The following is a 22,233-nucleotide window of genomic DNA, read 5'->3' as shown; positions in this document are numbered from 1 at the left end:
TTTTTATGATTATTTCTCCATGTACGATTATTTTGAAGGAGAAGTCTAGGTCATATGACAGCAAAATCCTTTACAGCCTTCTGTATTTCCTGAGCTCCTAATGTTCTATTTCTCTGTCGCCAAAATCCTTGTACCTTCCAAGAAACGTCTGCAGAGTTTTGTCTAAAACCTGAAATGTATTGCATTTGTGGAGGCAGCTTCTGCTAAAAGCCAGACAAAGCTTGCTATGTAGGCTTTTAGAAAGTTCATGTTCATAGACAGGATATCCTGTCTTGATTGCATGATTTATGTCCAGCTTGCCATGAAGTGCAAAAGCCATGGTAGTATAAGAGTCAGTAGAGGAAGGTGGTTTTCCTTGGAAGTATGAGACTCTTGAAGAAAAGTTCCATTGTTGTATATGTCTCCAGAACAGAGTGATACCTGGACCCTTAGTCATGGGAGTAATGACTTTAGTGAGTCTCCCAACATTATAGAAGAAATACAGATGTGACCAAGCAAGTGCTTGGTCAGGTCAGCAGTGTCCATCTTAACAACAGTTTCCATGGAACACAGCTACAATTTAAACCATGATTGGGAGTGCAGGGAGAAGACTGTACAAGTTGTGCTAATATTTTGAAATAGTTTTCCATGAGCCAAGCATTCTTGTATTCTGTTGCTAAACACTGTTTTGGGTTAAAGGATACTTAAAAGGAAAATGGAAACATAATATGTTTATGGAGTCTGTATAGAGAGTATAAAATTAGAAGTAATTGGTATCCAACAGAGTAACTTCAAAAAGTTGCCTTAACTCTGCTTTGCTGCTAGGTGACGATGAGAGCTTTCACACAGTTTGTGCTGAATGCTGGGATCAGACTTAAGTAATAGCAAACAACTTTCTGGGTTTTTTTAGATGAAATCAACTGGCCTGAAAAGGATGAAGCACCACCTCCAGATGCCCAGGATCTGATTACCCTGCTGCTCAGGCAGAATCCTTTGGAAAGATTGGGAACAGGTTAGGAGACACTAATTTTACATTGTTAATGTTCTAGAAATGGCTTCTGTATTCAGCGCTGGGAGCTTTTGTTCATCTGTTTGTTTTACTTGGGAAACCTCTGTCAAGATAAGCCGTATGACAACATGCCATTCTAACCAATGGTATTTTATAGATTCAGACTGGTAATATGAGCTTAACAGGATGATGACTGTCCATTTTTATTTTTTTTTGACTTCACAGACTTTACGTGTGCTCATTTGCATTTACTCTTCTCTTAAGTTGATAAGTATAACAAATTTTTCAAAGCAGCCATTGGATGGGGTTTCTTTATTAATATGGTTAAATAACTAAACACAGAAATAGAGAAGGGGAATCAATAAACAGCTTCGTTTTTCAGAAGTATCTTAGCCTGGCAAATTGGTTCCTTCAGGTTTTAGGATAGGTGATGAGTACTCATACTAGTTATTCAGAAATATTGTCATACTCATTCATAAAGCACTAATACCTTGTATGAAGAAGAATTAAAACACAAATGTGAATGTTAAGAAGGTATTAGGACTAGTGAGCCTGCATAGGCTAATGAAAGAACTGTATGTTTATGTAATAGAGTTTATGTTTTTACTTGATGGAGCAGGACTTATTTGGGAGTTTCTGTGCGAGGCAGTAATGAAGAATATTGCACACGATTTTCAAGTGATGTTGTATGGGAACCCTAGTCACTGACTGCCATCCTACTGGGCAAAGCACTAGGTAAACACAGCAGAAAAAAGCCTCCTACATAAAAGAACCCATAGAAAGGTATGAACACTGTATGCCATGAATATAAGTACATTGGGGATACTAAGGAAACCAAGTGACAGGTTGAGTCAGCATGAGAGTACTTGGAAAACTGCTTGCAAAAACGAGTCCAGTGGTCAGACTGTGCTACCTATTTTTAGACCTCATTTAAAAAGAAGCTTTAGGAATCAGTTCATAACTGGCCTTACCACAGCTGCATGGGGAAAATGTGAGTATAACCCAGACTCTGAGTATTATTGACTTGGTCCCAAATGACATATCTTCCTTTGGCTTCCTTTGGGATGTGGCGATGTGACTGAGATTAATGAACTGCATGTCCCTCCCTGAATGTCTGAGACCTATGTGAACAACCCTTAGGCTTCTCTGTAACTCATGGTCTGGAGTAAGTTAAGAGTGAGGAAAGTGTCGTGCCTCAGTGGATTCTCCACTTGCTGCTTTCCTCTCCTGCAGAGGGCACCACTGCCAAAGACAAAATGAAAATTCACAACTAGTTTTATTCCCTTGTCTTAAGTATATTGTTTCCAGGCATTGGTTCATTGCCAGGATGCTTTTTCCAGGTAAACACAGTGTTAATTCAGGACTGCCACCCTGTGAGAGGCTGGGCCAGAACTGGATTGCAAATTCTGCCTCTGTTGCTACAGCGGATTGAGAAAGTGAATTGACTAGAATGGGTCTGGTTTAACTACTGAAATGATCAGTCCCACCACATGGAGCACCTCTGGTGCTCATTTAGGGACTGATGTCTTTGAAGTGTTTGGTCTTTGTAAGAGCTGGCAGTCTGAAGAAAGAAATCAAGCAGCCTTTTCTTTGAAGCATGGGGTTTAGAAACTTCAGCAAAGTTGTGGGTTCTTTGTGTTAGAAGCAGCTCACAGAAATGGAGGCTGCAGTGATTGGTCCCACAAGGGCACTGAAAAATAGCAAAGTTTATCCCAGGTTCCATCATGCATTTCTATTTATTACATATTAGCAAGCTGCATAACACTTCGTGAAAATTGCAATTGTTTATTTGCTCAGGAGACCTGAGTGGCATAGGCAAGTTGAAGGAAGAAAGATAGGTACTAGTTTTGAAGAAGGAAAATGACATTAAAAATACTTGTTTGGGTTTGGAATGTCTGATACCAATCAAGAATTATAAAATTCTGATGTAATATCCCATTATTGTGCTCAGAGGAATACTCACTCCTTAGCTAGTGACTTATGAGGAGATGTGATTTTGGTCTCCTTTGGGAAGATTTGGCTTCCGTGAATTTTCCCCTGGTGCAATCAGAAGGGAACCCAACCCAGAAATCCTAACACTGACTTAGAAACCAATCCTGGAGGTTTTACATTTTTTCTATGGCTCCCTCCTTGCTTGGTATTCAGAAGTACATGAGCTGTATCAATGTGCTGGGTTGACCCTGGCTGCCCACCAGGTACCCACTAAGCTGCTCTGTCCCTGTCCTCCTCAGCTTGATGGGAGGAGAAAATACGCAAAGGCTCATGGGTTGAGATAAGGAAAGGGAGTTACTGTCATGAGCAAAGCTGACTCAACTCAGGGAAGTTAATTTATTGCCAATTAACAATGGAGTAGGATAATGAACAATAGGAACAAATCTAAAACCACCTTCCCTTCACCCCTCAATTCTAGCCAGGCACACCTTCACTCCTCTGAGTGCTTTACTTCTCCCTCTGAGCAGTGCGAGAGACAGGAAATGGGGGTTGCTCTCTCTGCTGCTCCTTCCTTGTCATGCTTTTCCTGTGCTCCAGTGTGGGTCCCTTCTGTGGGGTGCAGTCCTTCAGGAAAAGACTGCTTCAGCATGGATTCCCCATGGGGTCACAAATCCTGCCAGCAAACTTGCACCAGTGTGAACTCCACAGGGCCACAGGTACTGACCAGGAGCCTGCTCCAGCAAGGGCTTTTGCATGGGATCACAGTCTCCTTTGGGCATCCACCTGCTCCATGGGCTGCAGGGGCACAGCTGCCTCACCGTGGTCTTCACCACGGGCTGCAGAGGAATCTGTGCTCCAGCACCTGAAGCATCTCCTGCCCTTCCTTGTGCACTGTCCTTGATGTCTGCAGGGTTGTTCATCTCGCCTGTTCTCACTCCTCTCTTTGGCTGCTGTTGTGTAGCAGCCTTTCCCTTCTTAAATACATTATCCCAGATAATGCTGATTGGGTGGTGGTGGGTCAGTCTTGGAGCTTGCCGGCATTGGCTCTGTTGGATGTAGAAGAATATTCTGGCAGCTTCTCACAGAAGCCACCTCTGCAACCCCCCCACTACCAAAACCGTAAACCAAATACATTCAAGCTGGCAGCAGGTTTTGCTGCTGCAGGTTATTTGTTCAGTTTTTAGAATTAGATGTATGCTTATTAATGACATCATTTCCCATCTTCCCAGGACAAAATTTCCAGTATTCCATTGTGTTCTTATAATTGTTTTTTAACTTAAAACTAGTGGAATTGTTTAACACACATTACAACAAGCAGGCAGTAATCAATGAGAAGATAAATGATAAGATACTTCCTATAGAATTGTGTATTACTACCATAGAACACTAAAAGGGTCTCTAGGTCAGCATTAATATTTACATTGAGCGACTATTAAGAATAATTCTGCATTATTTTATAACTTGTGCTTACTAACCTAGTGCACATATTTATATTTTTATAACTACTATTACGTTTGATGATTCTGACTAATGCATCGTTGACAGAAATATCTAGAAAAAATGAAAATGTTAGAAGGGAGAAAATGATAAAACAGTGCCACCACTGTTAAAGAAACAGCCACAACAAAATAGGGACAGGGAGGATCTCAGACAGGTTTAGGGTATTCAAATGGAGATGGGTAGTAGATGTTCATGCATACAGCGATGACAATGCCTTTCCATGATTATTTGCGTTATTGGCCAGGGGTTTAGTTCAGTTAATGTCAGAGGATTTGATATGGGTTGCTCAGTGTTTTTCTCTGGTTCCCCCAGGTGGTGCATATGAAGTAAAGCAGCATCAGTTCTTCAGGAGCCTTGACTGGAATAGTTTGCTGAGGCAGAAGGCAGAATTTATTCCACAGTTGGAGTCTGAAGATGACACAAGTTATTTTGACAGTAGGTGTTTCATTGTATTAAAAAAAAAAATGATGAATGCCATGTTTACATAATCACTATCTTTATAGACTCTTGATTACTGCTTTTAAAAGCCCCTTTATCAGAATCACTGGCAACTTGCAGTTTCACTGGTGGATTGACATTTCAGCAGAAATAATCTTAAGAATAAAATTAGACTCTGATGTAATATTTAAGCTTGGTATCTATTCTTCCTGATAAATTCAGATATTTTATTTCCCTTGTCTGTAGCTCGTTCTGAGAAATATCACCATATGGAAACAGAAGAAGAAGATGATACCAACGATGAAGATTTTAATTTGGAGATAAGACAGTTTTCCTCATGTTCACACAGATTTTCAAAAGTAAGTAAAAATTCTGTAATCTTAGTATGTATTGTGTACATAAACATTTTTCAGCTTTCACAGAGTCTGGAAATTATACAAGAGGTGAATAGGGCATTGTTTTTCGAGAAACAGTGAAGTTAACTGAAATTGGGCAAGAATACAATGAGTAACAGTAAACCAAAACATGGGAAGATTCTGTAAGAAAGTTAATTCTTGAATCTTTAAGATACTAATGGAAAATTATATAAATATGATAGTATTTTCTGTAGAAAATTCATGATGACCTAACAGAAAATTTAGGGGAAGTGTTCTGTTAAATGCTCATACATGTTCTTTACATTGGTTTTCCTGTACATAGTTTTCATGTTGCTCCAGTTGTGTTACGGGTATCTTGCAGATGCTAGCATAACAAAGATTACAGTGTTACCCTATAGTAGCTATTAATTTAATGACATTAGACTGAAGGAGAAAAGCAAAGGGGCGGTTGGCATGTGTTTTGGTCAAGGAGAATTGTGGATTTGAGGGAGTGATTTGAGTGCTCTGAATTGAAGATAAAACTGCAGTAGAGATGAGTTGCTGGTCAGAGCACACTAGTAGTAGCAGAGGGAACATGCTCAGGAAATACAGTGAAGAATAGATTGACAGGAAATAATGGAAGTGGAATACCTAATGAGTGAACTTTTAATCTTAACATAGCATCCAGCAGTGATTTTTAAAAGCCTTCTATTTCAAAAGTTTCTTTAGTCTATTTTAGGAGATGTTTAAAGGTATTTGGAGTGTCTGTATTTGTATCTTATTTGTCTTGGGTTATGCTTTAATAAATTGGTGGATTTTATGCTGACTGTGTTCTGTCTGTGACAGCATGGAAGAGCAGAGGTAGGAATTGTGGTTATGTTCATTCTGTGTAAACTCCATAAATTGACTTGGTAGTACGTTTCAAATTCAGATACTGGAAAATGATTTTGTCTCTTTGGAGACATCTCTCTTAGATGAGAGGCAATGACCACAGACTGAGAGACTGGAAGTTCTGTCTGAAGACAAAGAAACATTTCTTGACTCTGTGGAGTCTCCGTCCTTGGAGATCTTCAAAAGCTTCTTAACGTGTTCCTTAGCAACCAGGTGTAGGTGACCCTGCTTGTGCAGAGGGGTTGGACAACATGACTTACAGAGGTCCCTTCCAACCTTGTTCTGTGGTTCTGGGAACTTCTGTCCTTCTGAAGGCTCTGTTACACAGTAATTGTTTGATTGTTTAATATAATGTCATTGCACCTCTACATGTATCTCTCAGACTGTGTGCTGTTTGTCAGCTAAGCAAATAACAGACTTCCAGTGATCAGAGTTCATTTTAATAAAGCATGTATTTATTCTTAAATTCAAGTACATTTGAATTGCTTTTTCTACTTTCCCCACTTACTGGTAGATACTAAGACAGTTTCTTGGGCATTAGGGCTTTTTGATCCTGCTTGGCTTTACGGTTGTGAATTAATGTGCATTAATCCTGTGACTGAGAATGGCCAAGGCTGTGGATTTTGTTTGTACTGTTTTGGTTCACACTGTGAAATGAGGAGCAAACTGATTAATTCATGAAAACAGACTATATTTGTGTATTCATATGTGAGGAGCCAAAAAAGCAAAATAGGAAGGCATTTTAAGAACATAAACTCCTGGAAATTTGAAAAGGTTCAAGAAGCTTGAACTCTGCACTCTGAAATACTGTATAAGCATTTAGAATCATGGAATCATAGATTCTGCATATCTTTTTTTGTATCAAATTTATGTCAGTGATTAATTGATTTTGGGGTTTTTTTTGTCTATAATAGGTTTTTAGTAGTATAGATCGAGTCACTCAAACACAAGGTGAAGATAAGGAAGATGCAGGAGACAAAACAAAAAATGTAGCATTGCCTTCTGTGGAATCTTTAAGCTGGAGTTCAGAATATTCTGAAATGTAAGTAGGAGGAGGTGCTGGAATGGGTCTACATCCTGCTTACCAGGTAGCAGGCCTCCTCATCTCAGTAACTGCATGAGAGTTTGCTTGTTTTTAATGCAGACAACAAATATCTACATCCATCTCGTCTGAGACTGAGAGTAGCCGGCAGCAACGCAGTTCAGGTCTGCTTCCAAAGTTGTCTATATCAGCTGAGAGAGTACAGGATGATTCCACCAGCTCAGTGGGACCCCGGGAGGACCAGGAAAAGTCTGCGTTTGTGAACGATGAAATTGTGCAAGATGAACCTGAAGTAACCACTCCAGCAAGTACAATCAGCAGCTCCACTCTATCAGGTAATTGACAGTGGGTCTCTTGACTGATTACATGAGAAACAGTAACAGACTTTCTTTGTTTGGCAGTAGCATTCATCAGAACTGTTTTTAAAAAAAGTTTTAAAAAACAGGGATCTGGTTTGGGCTAAGGCTTGAGCTTATAAAATCTCATGAAAATGTGGGAAAGTTTCAGCATTTTTGGAAACTACATCATTTGGTGTCCCTCCTCTGACTCTGGAGGGTTGCTAGGCAAGTGAACAAAACAGTGGCTTGACCATAGAGCCTTTGCAGGATTCTTTTGTGAAGAAAAGGACTCTTTAGCACTTAAAGCACTATATTTGCATCTTTTCTCACTGAAGTTTGTGATCTTTGGTCATCATGGAGTCTGCCATATTGCTGTTTTCTAACATGCGGTGCTATACCACTGTGTGTTTTTAATTAAGATATCTCAATGATGTACACCTTTCAGAACTTGACAGAGTTTTCTGTGACTTGTGGAAGTCACTTTTGTCATTACAAATCTGGGAGGGAGTGTTGCAAACCATTCCTTACTTAATTATTTTATTTGCTTTATGCATCCCTCAGCCTGCTCAAGTATTTGCTTGCATTTCAGTAGGCTCCAGGACCTTAGTGCCTTATCTACACATCTGCCTCTCTTCAGCTTATTTCTCTTTTGTACCTTACTGAATTTTTTTCAAGATACACCTTTCTATTCCCATATTCCTAATTTCTCATATAGTTCACATTCTCCTTCCCTTTCCTTCTTTCTGTTTCTGGAGAAGAAAATTTCCTCAGGCTCATCCATCTCCTTCCCTCATCTAAAACCTTGACCTTGATTGTACAGTATCCCAAGTCTTGCTTACTATCCCTCTACACCGTGTTATGGTGTTGACATTAGCACAGAGTTGCAATGGTGACTCAGACCATGTGATCCTCTTTTTTCACTTATCAGTTACACTTGAGAGTAACTTCATTTTGCTGTGGTCCTTTTGCTAATGGATATTCAGTGACCTTAAAGGAATACTAGGAACTGTTGCTATGTCTTTAAACAGCTGACATATGTGTGGTGCATGTTGATAAGGTCATACAGACTTTCTGTGACAAGTTTGAGTTTTTGATGAAAACCTGTGCAAGTTGTTCACATGGCACAAGGCCTTTATTTTCATTGTTTGAAATGTTGTGATCCTTCTTCTGTTCACTGTTGTGGAAGTTCGTTACCTACGATAGACTAAGACCAAGGTGGTTGTAATATTGAGTTTAGTGGTGCTTGGTATGTTTCTCCTTGTGATAGAAAACCACCCATATAATAAAAGCAAAAGTTAATAATTAAAAAAAATTACACTTAATATTTTAATTATTTTAGAAAATTTGTTAGGGTGATAGCATCTTATGTAGAATTGTAGCCTTTTCTTTACTTTAGAAGGAGTTTACATGAAAAATAAATGTATGATTAAGCTCTGTGAGTGCTGCATCTTGAAACAGAAGACTTGCTTAAGCTTTTTTGTATTATTTTACTTTAATCAGTGCTTCAATACATTCTGTTAAACTGTATACTTCTATAAGTGTGGAAGAATTACTTAGATTTCTGTGATGTAGTTCTATGAATTTGTTAACAGAAAAATTTGTATCCCATAATTGTACCATTCCCCCTTCCTGCCCCCCAGTTTTTCCTGAATGTTTTTATCCCTACTTCATACAGTTGGCAGTTTCTCAGAACACTTAGATCAAATAAATGGAAGAAGTGAGACTGTGGACAGTGCGGATAACTCTTCAAAGCCAGCTGGTGAAGCTGCATCTCATATTGCTCGTCAGCGATTGGGAAGCACAGAGAAAAAGAAGATCTCTGGAAAAGTCACGAAGTCCCTTTCTGCAAGTGCTTTGTCCCTCATGATCCCAGGAGGTAGAGATAAATACTTTTGCTCAAAATATTATGACATACACAATATTATGGTGGTTTATGACACAAACACAAGATTTTGGAGAGTCCAGAATGGATTCTGTGTCACACATTTTTGTTTCTCTTATTCACTTGCACGACTAGATGGTGCAGTCTTGTCAGCAAGTTACAGTGGTCACATTACTGCTGAGGGGCCTTCTCTGACAGGCAGAGATGTAACTTAGTGGTGACTACTTTGTTTGGCTGTGTGCATGGACAGCAGGATGCGACTTCAGTCCTTGGTCCATCCAACAGCAGGGTTGTAGCTTAAGTTTTAACTATCTCTCTGTGTATAACTCCAGTAATGGATGTCTGTTGAGGGGCCCCTGGTGCTCTAGTGGTTAGGATGTGGCGCTCTCACCGCCGCGGCCCGGGTTCGATTCCCGGTCAGGGGACTTCCCCGGGCAGATGGAACTCGTCAACCCTGTAAGGCCATCCATCTAAGAGAAGGTCACTCTAAACAAACCTACGTCCTGAGGACCTCGCTGCCACTGTCTGAGCTCGCTCAGCCCCGGCAGATGAACCTCATGATTAAAGGTGGGCTCAGTTCTGCACACACTGTGTCTCACCACTGCGCAGGCTCGAAGGGTAATGACCTTTCTCAAATCTTCCTTCACAAAGACTGGCCATGAAACTGAAACTGAAACTGGATGTTTGTTACAGCAGTGCATTCAGAATCACTAGTTCTCTCTCGTCCCGCATAAGAAAAGCTGATAAGCAGGAGAGCAGTATCACAAGAACAGAAATAACATGTAGGCTTCTACATGTACTGTGTTGACTTAGATGAAGTGCTCAAAATTTGGAGCCAGAAATAATGCTATAAGTAAGTGGAAGTATAACAGTAGTGTAGTGAGTGTTTTCACATGAAGCAAAGGTGCTTTACTTTTTCATGGTTCAGAATTAAAGTCCAAACTTCCCAAATGGGTACGGTTGTATTCACATTTGCACAAAGATGAGCACATAGTGCATTTATAACAATAAAATAAAATTAAATTGTAATTGCTACTGTTGTTGCAAGAAACTCTTGTGGTCTGACATGATGTAGCAGAATATAGAAATGGAGGCTTGGTACAAGAGTTGAATTACTGTCCTAGGTACCAAGTACATACTGTGGTTTAATTGCAGTAGTCTTTATCTGTATCTATATGTAGCTGAAATGAAGAAAACAGCTAGCAATTTGTTAAGCACTGCTGGATTGATTTGGGATATGGTTTTGAGTGTACTCACAGTAACATCTGCTACCAAATTCTGCTTTTCTTTTCATTAACATTTGTTAGGAAAAGGCTGAGAATTGTTCTTACAAACTTAGCAATGAGTCTGTTTCCTGTCCAAAAGGAAAAAGCAGTCTACATGTAGCAAGTAAACCTTGCATTAAAAAATACAGTTTACACTACAGGGAAAAAAATTCAGTTCTAATATCTGGTTGTTGGTTAAACTAATATGCACACCAGGGGAGGAGGAGAAGTTGTTTATACAAAGAAAACTACATATTTTGACACAAAAGTGTCATGAAACTAAGCAAACTTTGTATGTGCTCAGAATGTACTCTAATAGGCAGATTTTTTCTTACAGATATGTTTGGTGTTTCTCCTTTGGGAAGTCCTATGTCTCCTCATTCCTTATCATCTGATCTTTCATCGTCCCGAGATTCATCCCCCAGCCGTGATTCATCAATTGCTTCTGCAAGTCCTCATCAACCGATTGTAATTCACAGTTCAGGGAAAAAGTATGGCTTCACCATCCGAGCCATCAGGGTTTACGTGGGTGACAGCGATATCTACACTGTGCACCACATTGTTTGGGTAAGATAATAGTTTGGTTTTTTGACAATACACAGCCACAGGAAACTGTAATGGTTTATTCACTTTTTTTTGGTACCTGTGACATCTGTTTGTTGACAATTACTGTGTAAATCATTATGTGCCAAGCAATTTTTCACCCCTTCTTATCATGCCTGAAAACTGCCCTGCTGTACAGAGCTTCTTTAACACCAGTAGCAACAAACAGTCTTTCAGTGAACTTTGAAACCATTCCAGCCCCATCTAAATATAAAGTTTGAGTAAGTAGTTGATGGTGGATGTATTTTTCTTCTTTTCTTCTTTTATATAACTTAGCAAGTTTCTTCATTGCCAACTAGTTTTATAGAAAAGAGTTCATTAAACAAAGTCTACTCTTGAAGGTATGGAGGTTAAAGGGAGTTTATTTTCTGTATATTCTCTTTGTCTTGGTTTTTCAGAATGTGGAAGAAGGAGGTGCGGCTTACCAGGCAGGTTTAAAAGCTGGAGACCTGATTACTCATATCAATGGAGAGCCAGTGCATGGTCTTGTTCATACGGAAGTTATTGAATTGTTGTTAAAGGTAACTCTTGGACAACTGGGATACAAAGTGATTGCTGTTTTCACCAATGATTGAGGAGTTATGTTTGTTTCCTTGAGATTAGTTACTAGATTTTATGGTTGTTGGAAGTACAAACTCTAATCTCCTATTACCACAGATCTGGAGAAAGGTCAATTATTTTCATATATCCTGCTATGATATATGAAAATATATCTCTGAATATATGAAATATATGAAAATATTTCTCTGCCACAGCCTAGCACTGATTCTGCAATAGCTGAAGTAAATTCGAGGCAGTGACACAAAGAGATGTCTGTCTCTCATAAAACTTAACATTTTCAAGGACTTGCTTGAATACCTATATGTTCATCAGGTAATTCAGGCTTCTGATAATTATGATACTTATCATTTCGCATTTTAAAGAAAAATCAGTGAGAAAAAGTAAAAATAAAGAATATGAAATATTTCCTTGCCTCCTACATGGGAGCTTGCCTTCTATTATATATATATATATATATATATATATATATGTATATATGGGACAATATATATAGATGTCTGACATATATATGAGACATATATGTATGTATCTGACAGAGCTTCTTTGATTAATGAAATTTTCATCCTGCAGCTGGACATTTATGAATAATCTGTCACATTTTTCTCTTGTGGAGAGGTCTATCCTATTGGAAAATTATATTTTTTCCCTTGAAAACAAACAAACCCCTTCAACTTTTCTTAATTGAGTAGTGTCTTAGCTTTTCTCTGTAGCTTATAGATACAGCTCATGCTGTAGCTTTTCAGCATAGGCTAATGTAGGTCAGAAATACTTTAGACAACTGTATATTTACTTCCTATATTATTAACAATTTATGGTGTAACATGCATGTCAAAGGGAGTAGCCAGTTGTAAAAGAAGTCAAAAAAAGCACTGGAAGGCAGTGAAGGAATAGGGAAATATAAAGAGCTGAGGAAAGATGCCAAATATACTTTTCCTGAAGTCTTTATTTTCTTTCTCGGCAACTAGCAGGAACTTCCAGGTTTTGCAAGAAGTGTAGGAGAAAATTCTGTAAATTCAGGCAGTTAGGTATGCAGTTGTTTTCTGTGTGAGATACAGAAAAAGACACAACAATCCTACTCAATACTTAAAAGAGTTAAACTCAAAACAAGAGATCGTTGTTTATCCAAATGGGCTGTATGATAAATTAATTTAGGTTATTGAAATTTCTTTGAAAAGAAGTTCACTGTAGTGGTTTGCAGTGCTGAGCAGGAGGTATTGATTATTGAAACATAAAATCAGCAGAAAATACCTATCTTATTTATTGAGTAATCCATTTGAGCAGTCAGTGCTAAAAAGCTTAGTTAATTATATTTGTTATCTCTTTTGAACAAGATAAAAGAATGGTTTGGGATTGACAATGAAGATTTTATTTTTCTCCTCTATTTCATCATTGTAACTGTTGGTATCCTGAGTCATGAACGACCAGTGAATGGACCACTGCACAGTTAACAGCTGTTCTTTGTGGGGTTGTTTCTGTAGAAGCTTTCATCTTGAAAATTACAGTCTTGGTCAATCCTTGGTCTCCTTCTGTCCAGCTAAAATTATGGGAATTTCCCCTTGTTCTGAAGCTGGAATGGAGGAGATGAGGAAATATGGCAAAATTTGAGAACTTTCCAATCATCATTTATTTGATGTGCCTGGCATTGTCTGCATAGGGTTCCCTGCACTAATAGCTCTTACTCTGATGCTGGAGTTCTTTTTGCATTCACATTTGTGGCGTAGATTCAATTCAAGGCCAAGTTGTCTTGTGTTAGACATATTCCTCACACTTAAAGCATCTTCCTTTATTTTGGCAGAGTGGTAACAAAGTCTCAGTAATGACAACTCCTTTCGAAAACACTTCCATCAAGACAGGACCTGCCAGGCGAAACAGCTACAGGAGCCGAATGGTCAGACGCAGTAAGAAGACCAAGAAGAAGGAGAGTTTAGAGAGGTGAGTAATCCTTTGCTTTCATGGTGAATGCAGGTACATAACAATACATTTAAAATATGAAGTTAATGCAGTTTTCTATCTTGTCTTCTACATAGGTTTATCTTCTTCTCTGAGATTCTGTGGCCTTCTAATCTTGTTTTGCCTAAACTAGATCTGCTGAAATAACCTCTAAAAATTTTGCATGGTACATATACAGATATGGAGGAGAAAGTGAATAACTGAGATTACATCTTAATTTGGTTATCTTTTTGTACTTGTTTAATTGAACTTCCTAGTGCTAAGTTTTTGAACATTTTTAGTTGGATGATAAGTTTAGGTGTACTTTGTAAATAAATACTTTATAGATATTCCTTCAGTTTTGGTGGGTTCCTAAATTATGAAAATGAAAATTTATACTCGTAAGGGGCTTATTGTTCTTCTGAAAAACTATAAGTAAATTTTAGTGTGAATAGATTTAGTTACAGTATCTATCCCACCTATTAGCAAATCAGAATGTTTTCTGAACTTCATGCTCTGCAGTGTGGTTTGCTTTCATATAAAAATAGATTTAATATTTTCATAATAGGAGAGAGAACCAAGAGCTTGCAAGAGTTTTTCTTGTGGTAATAGTATCTTCTGTGCATCTTAACTTACAATTAATGCTGTGCTTTTTTCACACAAGGAGAAGATCTCTCTTTAAAAAGCTGGCAAAGCAGCCCTCGCCTCTTCTTCATACCAGCAGAAGTTTTTCCTGCCTGAACCGATCCCTTTCTTCTGGGGAGAGTTTGCCTGGGTCTCCAACCCACAGCTTGTCTCCTAGATCTCCTACCCCAAGCTACCGTTCCACTCCTGATTTTCCATCAGGTGAGTGTGGAGGAGTGGAGGGCAGAGGAGAAGGACTTTAGGGTATTGTACTTTCTGTGAACAGATCAGATACACTCTGCTGAAAGTAGTCAGCTCTGGAAAGCATGATCATTGAACAGCTGGTTTCTGTCTAGAATAGGGAAAGAAAAACATTCCTGATGCAAAATCAAAGGTGTTTTTATGATACAGAAGCACCTAAAAGGAATTGTCTGTTCCAAGTTTGTCCCAGCACTTAAATCTCAGTCCAGTGGCTGTAAATTGAATAACAAACAATCCCAATTTGCAGCAAATGGGGGAATCTTGCCTAGGAGAGGCTAACTGATAAAAGGGTGAAACTGAGGGAAGTTGCTACATAATGGAACTAGCATGGGAACTCATGAAGGCAGATTATTGCTGAAAAGATTGTCTGAGTGCTGAAATATGCATTTTTCTGGCTCTTAGGAGCCTGCCCCTTTTTCCTGTTTTACTTCTATCACAATTGAAGCGTGTACTAGAAGTTGACTGCTGTTGTACAATCCCTTGGCAAAGGTAAATAATCTGGAAAGCTTTGATGATTGCTTTGAAGTGGCAGAAAGCATTAGCTGTTCTATTTAAGTAGAAGGAAGAGATAACTGAAAGGGGATGATGGAAGAGGGGAAAAGGGAGAAATAGCAACATAATTGGAATGATGCAGGGTTTGGAGGCCAGCCAATTAAAACCCTGCAGATTTTAGAACACTGTGGCAGGAGATGGAATAGGACTTTTTTTCTGTTTCTCATTGAACATTTAGACAGAAGATTGAAATTAGAAGATTGAAAAGGTCTTCCTGTTCTTATGTTTGCTTGTTTGGGGATTTTGTTCTTTTGTAGGTACTAATTCTTCCCAGAGTAGCTCCCCTAGTTCAAGTGCTCCCAATTCTCCAGCTGGTTCAGGACACATAAGACCCAGCACCCTTCATGGCTTGGGTCCAAAGCTTGGAGGGCAAAGATACCGATCAGGAAGACGCAAATCAGCTGGCAGCATTCCCCTCTCTCCTCTTGCACGAACACCTTCTCCGACACCCCAGCCAACATCTCCTCAGCGATCTCCATCACCATTGCTGGGACATTCTATTGGAAATACAAAAATAGCTCAATCTTTTCCTAGCAAAATGCACTCACCTCCAACTATTGTAAGGCATATTGTCAGGCCAAAGAGTGCAGAGCCACCAAGATCTCCACTGTTAAAGAGAGTCCAGTCTGAAGAGAAACTTGCACCCTCTTACGGCAGTGATAAGAAACACTTATGTTCACGAAAACACAGTCTAGAAGTGACCCAGGAAGAAGTGAATAAAGAATTATCTCAAAGGGAAGTAACTCTTCAGAGCTTGGAGGAGAATGTATGTGATGTGCCATCACTCACACGAGTCAGGCCTGCAGAGCAGGGCTGCTTGAAACGACCCATCTCCCGAAAACTAGGTAGACAAGAATCCATTGATGAGCTAGACAGAGAGAAGCTGAAGGTCAAGGTAGTAATGAAAAAACAAGATTTTGCTGAAAAAGCAAATGCTGCTATACATGAACCCAGCCATGAACCAGAAAGTGCCAATACCTTAAGACTGGAAGAAAAAGACAAAAAAACATTCCAAAAGGTATTAGAAAGATCAAATCAGTTTGAAACAAAAATTGTTGCTTTGGAGACCCAGTCAGCTGGTGGCATACTCAAAGACACCCTTCAAAAGAATGCAAACTTGAGATCAAATGATGGTGTTGCTTTAGATGCACAGATGTTGTGTCATGGCCCTCCCCCTAATGAACTCAGTCATATTTCTTATGACTTCAAAAGAATTTCTCCTCCGTGTGCACTGCAGGATGTGTTACCTCAGTCCTCTGACAGGATGCTAAGTGGAAAGGGAGAAAACACAGATAAAATTGTACCAACAAAAGAATTTGCCAAATTTGAAAGATTAGATGGTAAACTTGCAAATATTGATTATCTCAGAAAAAAAATGTCCATTGAAGAAAAAGATGACAGTGTCTGTCCAGTGCTAAAACCCAAGTTGACATCTAATGTTCACGAATGCCTTCAACTTACTACAGGCAGACCCATGAACATACAGCAGGACTCCACTGTATTTGCAGATAGTAGAGCATTTATTGGCAGTGCACATGCTGCCCAGATTAACTCAGTTTCTTTTGTTCCTCTCAAGACCTTGAGTGGCCGAGCAGATGTGAGTGTGGAAAAATCAGCCCTTATTTCCACTGATGCTCCTGTCAGAAAAAGTCCATCAGAATATAAACTTGATGGGAGGTCTGTTTCCTGTCTGAAGCCAATAGAAGGCACGCTAGACATTGCGTTGCTTTCTGGGCCCCAGGCTTCAAAGACTGAACTGCCTTTGTGTGTGCTGCCAGAAGGACAGAGCACCAGCGGTGATGGGGAATCTTCTAAACCCCTAGTGCCACAAGGGAGTGGTGGGAAGGCAGAAATGGTCTGTCAGAAAGAGGAGTTGTTAAGCTACTCAAAATCTGGCAAAGTCAACATAGCAGAGCCTCAGGTTCTGCACACAGGCAAGGGTTCTCCAAATCCACCAGTCATCCCTGTGGCTGCAGAAGCAGTGTCAGAGAAAAAGGTTTCTAGTCCAGCTACTAAAGGCAGTATTTCTGTTATTGAAGCTGTTCAAAAGAAAGATACCTCCCCTTCAAAACAGAAGGACAATTCAATGGAGGCAAAGTCTTGTGTTACTCAAAGTGAGAGTGTTAAAACTACTCAAACATACTCCAAACTTTCTGCTGTCCAAAGCACTCCTGAAAAAGCTGTAGTAAAAGAGAAACAAATACAAAAGGACTTGCCTACCAAACAGCCAGTAGCCCGGAGAGGTTGTGAGCCTATCCCTGCAAAGGTGGAAGTGATCAGGGAATCATCTGTGAAGGTATCTACCTCAGATGTCCTCATAACAAGCTACTCCAAAAGCAATGAAAAAAGTTGTGCTGAATTTGCCATTCCACCTCAGATGCAAGGAAGAATGCAGTCAGCTGCCCCCAAAGCACAACCTAAGGATGGGAGAGAATCACTGAAACAGCTAGGAAAAGATGACAGCAGTGTTGTTAAAAGTTTTGTGGAAAGGGACATAATCAAGCAGAAAGTTGAATGTAAGAAGATTACCTCAGAGTCAAAGAGTGAAGCTCTTGCATCCAAATGGCCTGTGCAACCCTCAAGAGATTGCGATAATAAAACTGAGAAGTCTGCACCAGTTTCCTCTGTGCAGAAGGACAATGCCAAAGATTTAGGAAAGAAAGATCATAAACCACTCGCTGATACCAGGCTTCAAACTGCTGAGAGAGAACAGTCCAGCCAAGTTCCTCGGCAGCAACTTAACACTTCAGGCTCACCTGCTGTGAAAGACACAATAAGCAGACACTGCACTGTAGAAGTTCATGTAGGTGTTCAAGAACACGTGAAACCTGCTGCCACCTGTGTGGAAAGCAGCACTAATAAACACAGGCTAGCCTCTGATACAAGTTCCTCTAAGTCTAAGTCCTTGGATAAACAGACACTGTCACAAAAACCATGCATTCCAACCATAAAAGAAAAAGAAACTGTTACTCAGTTGTCTGCCAGCTCCCGGAAGGATGGGAAACATGCCAGTAAAAGTGTGCTAGATCACCTTCCTTCTGTTCCAGGCTCTTCAAGAAGAATGACCAGTGAAAATGTGGAGACGGAAAGGCCTGTGAGTTTGGGTCATGGTTCAGTCACCACCCTCCAAATGAGCAGCACCGCCCCTGACACCAAACCCAAATCCTCTGCTGTGGGCCCATTACCAGCAGGCCTAGAGAGTTCTAAGCAAAGGCAAGAACCAGCAGGCTTGGGGGAATCTGCTGATCAAAAGCAACTTCATTTCAGTGAAAAACAAACCACATCTCCAAAATTTTCCACTGTGAAAGACTGTCTCTTGTGGAACAAAGAGGCAGACAGAAATCCCAGTAATGAAATTATCTCTGCAGACAAAAGACCTGAAGGAAAAATATGCACTGACGCACTTTACGTTCAGCTTGACAGTGGGAAATTAGAGCCCACCCTTTGTCTTTCAAACTGTGATGCCAGAGGGAAAGGAGCAGAAAAAGTGACCACAAGTAGCAAAAGCTCTCAAGATATAAAAGGGAAGGGACAAGTTAATCAGAAACAGCCAGAGGATGCAAACAAGCAGACTGCAATAAAACATTTGTCTGCTGCCAGCGGGCAGAGTTCTTATCGTGTGTCTACAATACCAGGAAAGCTGGTGACTTGTTCATCCAATTTCTCTGAGTGTAGGCAAGAAGTATCTGTTTTGTCTTCAACCAAGAGTGATGCAATTTCAGCAAAGGTTAAAGCAGGCTCACCTGAGCTTCCTGCAACTTGCAAAGAACTAAATAAGAAAAGCACCTCTTCCACAGGGAACAGTAAGGCAGAAATGGCTAAAAGTGTTTCATTGATGGCCTTGCACAGTGCCACTGTTGTAGCAGAAGCCCACCGCCCTACTTCAAACCTTGTGGGGAAACCTGGAAGTCAAGAAAAGCCTCTTTTTGTTAACACTGTGGATGTAAAGGGAAAAGACACCATTCTGGCTCAGCAGTCTGCTTCAAGAAAACAGAATGTAGGTAAAGATTTATCCAGGTCAGCAGCCACACCTGACCGCCCTAGTGCACTTTCAGACGACAAAGACTCAGCTCGGCAGCGTCGAGGAAAGGAAGCTTCGCGGAGCAATGCTCACAAAAAATCCTGTTAACTGTAAGACCCGGCAAGTGTGAATTCAACACTAGCTGAAACAATTTCAATATGTCGTACTGCCTTTAAACCAGCACTGTGTCGTGTGTTTGTGCTGCAAAGTTTTCATGTCACTGAAGAAACAAAACAAGGGGATATGTAAAGAGAGGACTTTTTTCAAAATGCCTTTCCAATTGAAACCGGTAAAACTGTTACCATATAGTATTTGTACAAAAATACCTTTACAGCCAAGAGCTGTTGAAGAAAATATTTCCTCTGTAAATACTTAGCGATGTGTTTGGGGGTTGAATGTAGCATATATACTTCGCTGCTGGTTGCGTTGTTTCCTCTTTCCCTTTTTAAGATAGTTGCTTAGCCACTTATTTGCCATACTGAAATATGAAACCAAATTATTAAAACTCAGACCTGGCATGGACATGCTCAAGTATTGGTCTGACTGGAGAAAAAGAAAACCAGACCACATTTTTACTGACTAAAAATCCTAGATAGAAGTTAAAAAAAATACTAGTACAGAATAAACATGGTGACCTATTGTGAGTTTTTACATGTATTTTTAATAATTTGATTTTGATAGTACTGTACCTGGCTGACTGCTTCACCAGATGTAACACAAGACATAACTGCATCTCCCTACTGCACAAAGCCTGATTAGAGTAGGTGTCCTTAAAGCTATGGGAAGACCACTTAATTATCAGGGCATCCCAGCAAGACTTGTGTTCTGTGGTGAAATGGTGGTTCTTGTCTATTAGGAGTGTGTTCTGTGACCTTCACCTCAGACAAGGCTCTAACTCTCTGAAGCACATGCCACGTGCTCAGTTTTTGCTGCAATCCTCTCAAGTTCCTTGAGCTTTTTTAAATTCAGGCCCTTACAGTGTGAGGCACAAGTAATAAGCACATGACTGGTAGTACTAGTATGTTCATCCCTGTTTTTAATACATTTAGAAAATATATATTATGGCATATAGGTCTGCATAGTTAGTGTCATAATGCTATAGCTCTTTTCTATTTTATGACAAGGTAAAAAGGAAAAAAAGCAGTTTCAGTAGTTTCAGTATCATATCTTCAAAAAAATTTAGGATATCTGATACATTTTAATACATAGCTGGGGCCTTATGTTGTAGACTTAACTTGCTGTTTTTAGCAAGTAACTCTGGGTTTCACATTCATTTCTAAATGCATTAAGTAGCTCCATACATTTCATAACATAATCTTTTTATTTGTATGCAAAAAAGTTAAATACTGTAATTTCAAAAGAAGCATTTTGTAACAGGAACCCATTGGAGCTATTTGGTGCTAGAATGTTACTGTCTTTTTACTTTTGCTAAGCCTTATTTAAATTTTGTATACTGTGGAACATGTAGACTTTGTTAGTGTGGAGGTATTTGGTTTGTTTTGAGAGCTGAAAGGTAAAGTTTGAAACATGTACAGAAGCACTACAAAATGCCCTTGCAGTAGCATGGGTTTTAATAATTGGGGATCAATAGAATGGTTGTTTTGCTTATTTCTGTTTTCTGTAACCACAGTAGAGTTAGGCCCCTACTTTTACACCAATGCTTACAGTTTGTCTTTCTGTCTCAAAAGCTAGAAAATTGTTCATAAAAGCACAGTGTAATCTTGACTTGGAGACTTGTGTGACAATAGACAGTGTGCAGAATTCATTTCCCTCTGCTGAAAACTTCATTGTACTGACGAATTGAGTTGGCTTACAGCAAAACTGTCAGGAAAAGCCAATATCACAAACAACTTCTGATCTTTCATGTGGCACTAGAACATTCATACTGCCTTTGATGCATTCACAGAGGAGCTGGTGAGCAATGGATAATAATTTTTGAGAAGTTTAAAGAGAAAATGGTCTCAACATTTACAGTTCATCTGTGCTTTGGCAGTTACTACAAATGAATGCTAATGCACTTCAAAATAACATTTCTGTCTGGAAGGTATTTCCTAGTTTACAGTCTCTGCATTTTTTAACAATCCTCTTGTTTCCTTTAAAGCACATCTAGCTTTTGTTTACAGTATACCTTTATGTATATTTTGTATAGTTCATTATCACTTCTGACAAATAAGTTCTTTGCATTTTGGAAGTGTAACAGTGCATAAGCTTGTGTTTATGTAGTACCTGTTTGTTGATGTTTACTTTGCCAGTGAACTGTTAAGAGATCCTCCTGCCTGTGTTCTTCTTGGTCAGTCTTAGTGTGATTGTAGATCTGATGTGTTCTTTTGTAGACTTCCTGCAGTAGAGTTCTCAGCTTACCAAAAAAAAAAAAAAAAAGAAAAGAAAAGAAAAAAAAAAGGAAAAAATTGTTAGGGTCTGTGCAATAAAGTGTTTGCAGTCTTATTTTCTCTAAAAAACTCTTTATGGATGTCATAATTGTTATATATTGAACACGATTATTTATACTTATGCAGTTGCATAACATTGAAATAAAAATTCAGCATGAAACACTGTTGTGTTAGCATTTTTCCTTGAACTGCTCTCACTGCTGTAACTTAAGGCACATCTCTGCTCTACTCAGAGGCGGGCAGTTTTTTTTTCTTTGGGGCCAACTCAGTGCACCCCTTAAGGTACGTGCTGGCAGAGGGTATTGCACGAGGAAATGCAGTTTGGTCTGGGAACAGAGGAGGTCTGCATTGCTGAGTGTCTGGTCTCAGGCTGGAACCACTGCTTGGCTGTTGGATTGGTAGGTATGGTGTGATGATGGACAACATGTCTTTAGTAGGTAACAAGGGCAGTAGGTTGTAATGTGACATATAAATCCTTCCTCCAGAACATACATTGTCATTACTATAGGAGCAGTATCAATTAAAATACACATCTCTTTACTGTTCTGCTGCTGGTAACTCTGCATAGCTGCCCAGCATGTGGGAATTTGTGTTCACATCTTATTATTACATTGTTTTCTCTGTGTTTTTCCCCTGTACAAAACTAAGTGGAGCAGTGTT

The 22,233-nt window shown here is 39.4% G+C and overlaps 1 protein-coding gene across 2 annotated transcripts in view; it reads left to right on the top strand.

Annotated features, from left to right (window-relative positions):
* Positions 1–21,733, top strand: part of MAST4 (microtubule associated serine/threonine kinase family member 4) — a 131,648-nt gene extending 109,915 nt beyond the window's left edge. For both annotated transcript variants that reach the window (XM_018070406.2, XM_018070405.2), the window contains 11 exons: positions 890–991; positions 4,733–4,855; positions 5,105–5,217; positions 7,020–7,147; positions 7,250–7,482; positions 9,161–9,361; positions 10,970–11,199; positions 11,634–11,756; positions 13,592–13,728; positions 14,390–14,571; positions 15,420–21,733. In XM_018070406.2, the coding sequence (XP_017925895.1) occupies positions 890–991; positions 4,733–4,855; positions 5,105–5,217; positions 7,020–7,147; positions 7,250–7,482; positions 9,161–9,361; positions 10,970–11,199; positions 11,634–11,756; positions 13,592–13,728; positions 14,390–14,571; positions 15,420–19,291 (5,444 nt within the window). In that variant the 3' untranslated portion in view covers positions 19,292–21,733. The remainder of the gene's footprint in view (positions 1–889; positions 992–4,732; positions 4,856–5,104; positions 5,218–7,019; positions 7,148–7,249; positions 7,483–9,160; positions 9,362–10,969; positions 11,200–11,633; positions 11,757–13,591; positions 13,729–14,389; positions 14,572–15,419) is intronic.
* The last annotated feature ends 500 nt before the right edge of the window (positions 21,734–22,233 follow it).

Source organism: Manacus vitellinus, unplaced genomic scaffold, assembly GCF_001715985.3.
Source record: "Manacus vitellinus isolate BGI_N305 unplaced genomic scaffold, ASM171598v3 scaffold_18_pilon, whole genome shotgun sequence".
Lineage (NCBI taxonomy): Eukaryota > Metazoa > Chordata > Aves > Passeriformes > Pipridae > Manacus > Manacus vitellinus.
Note: the sequence above shows the minus strand (reverse complement) of the source record. Positions and strands in the feature narration are given on the sequence as shown.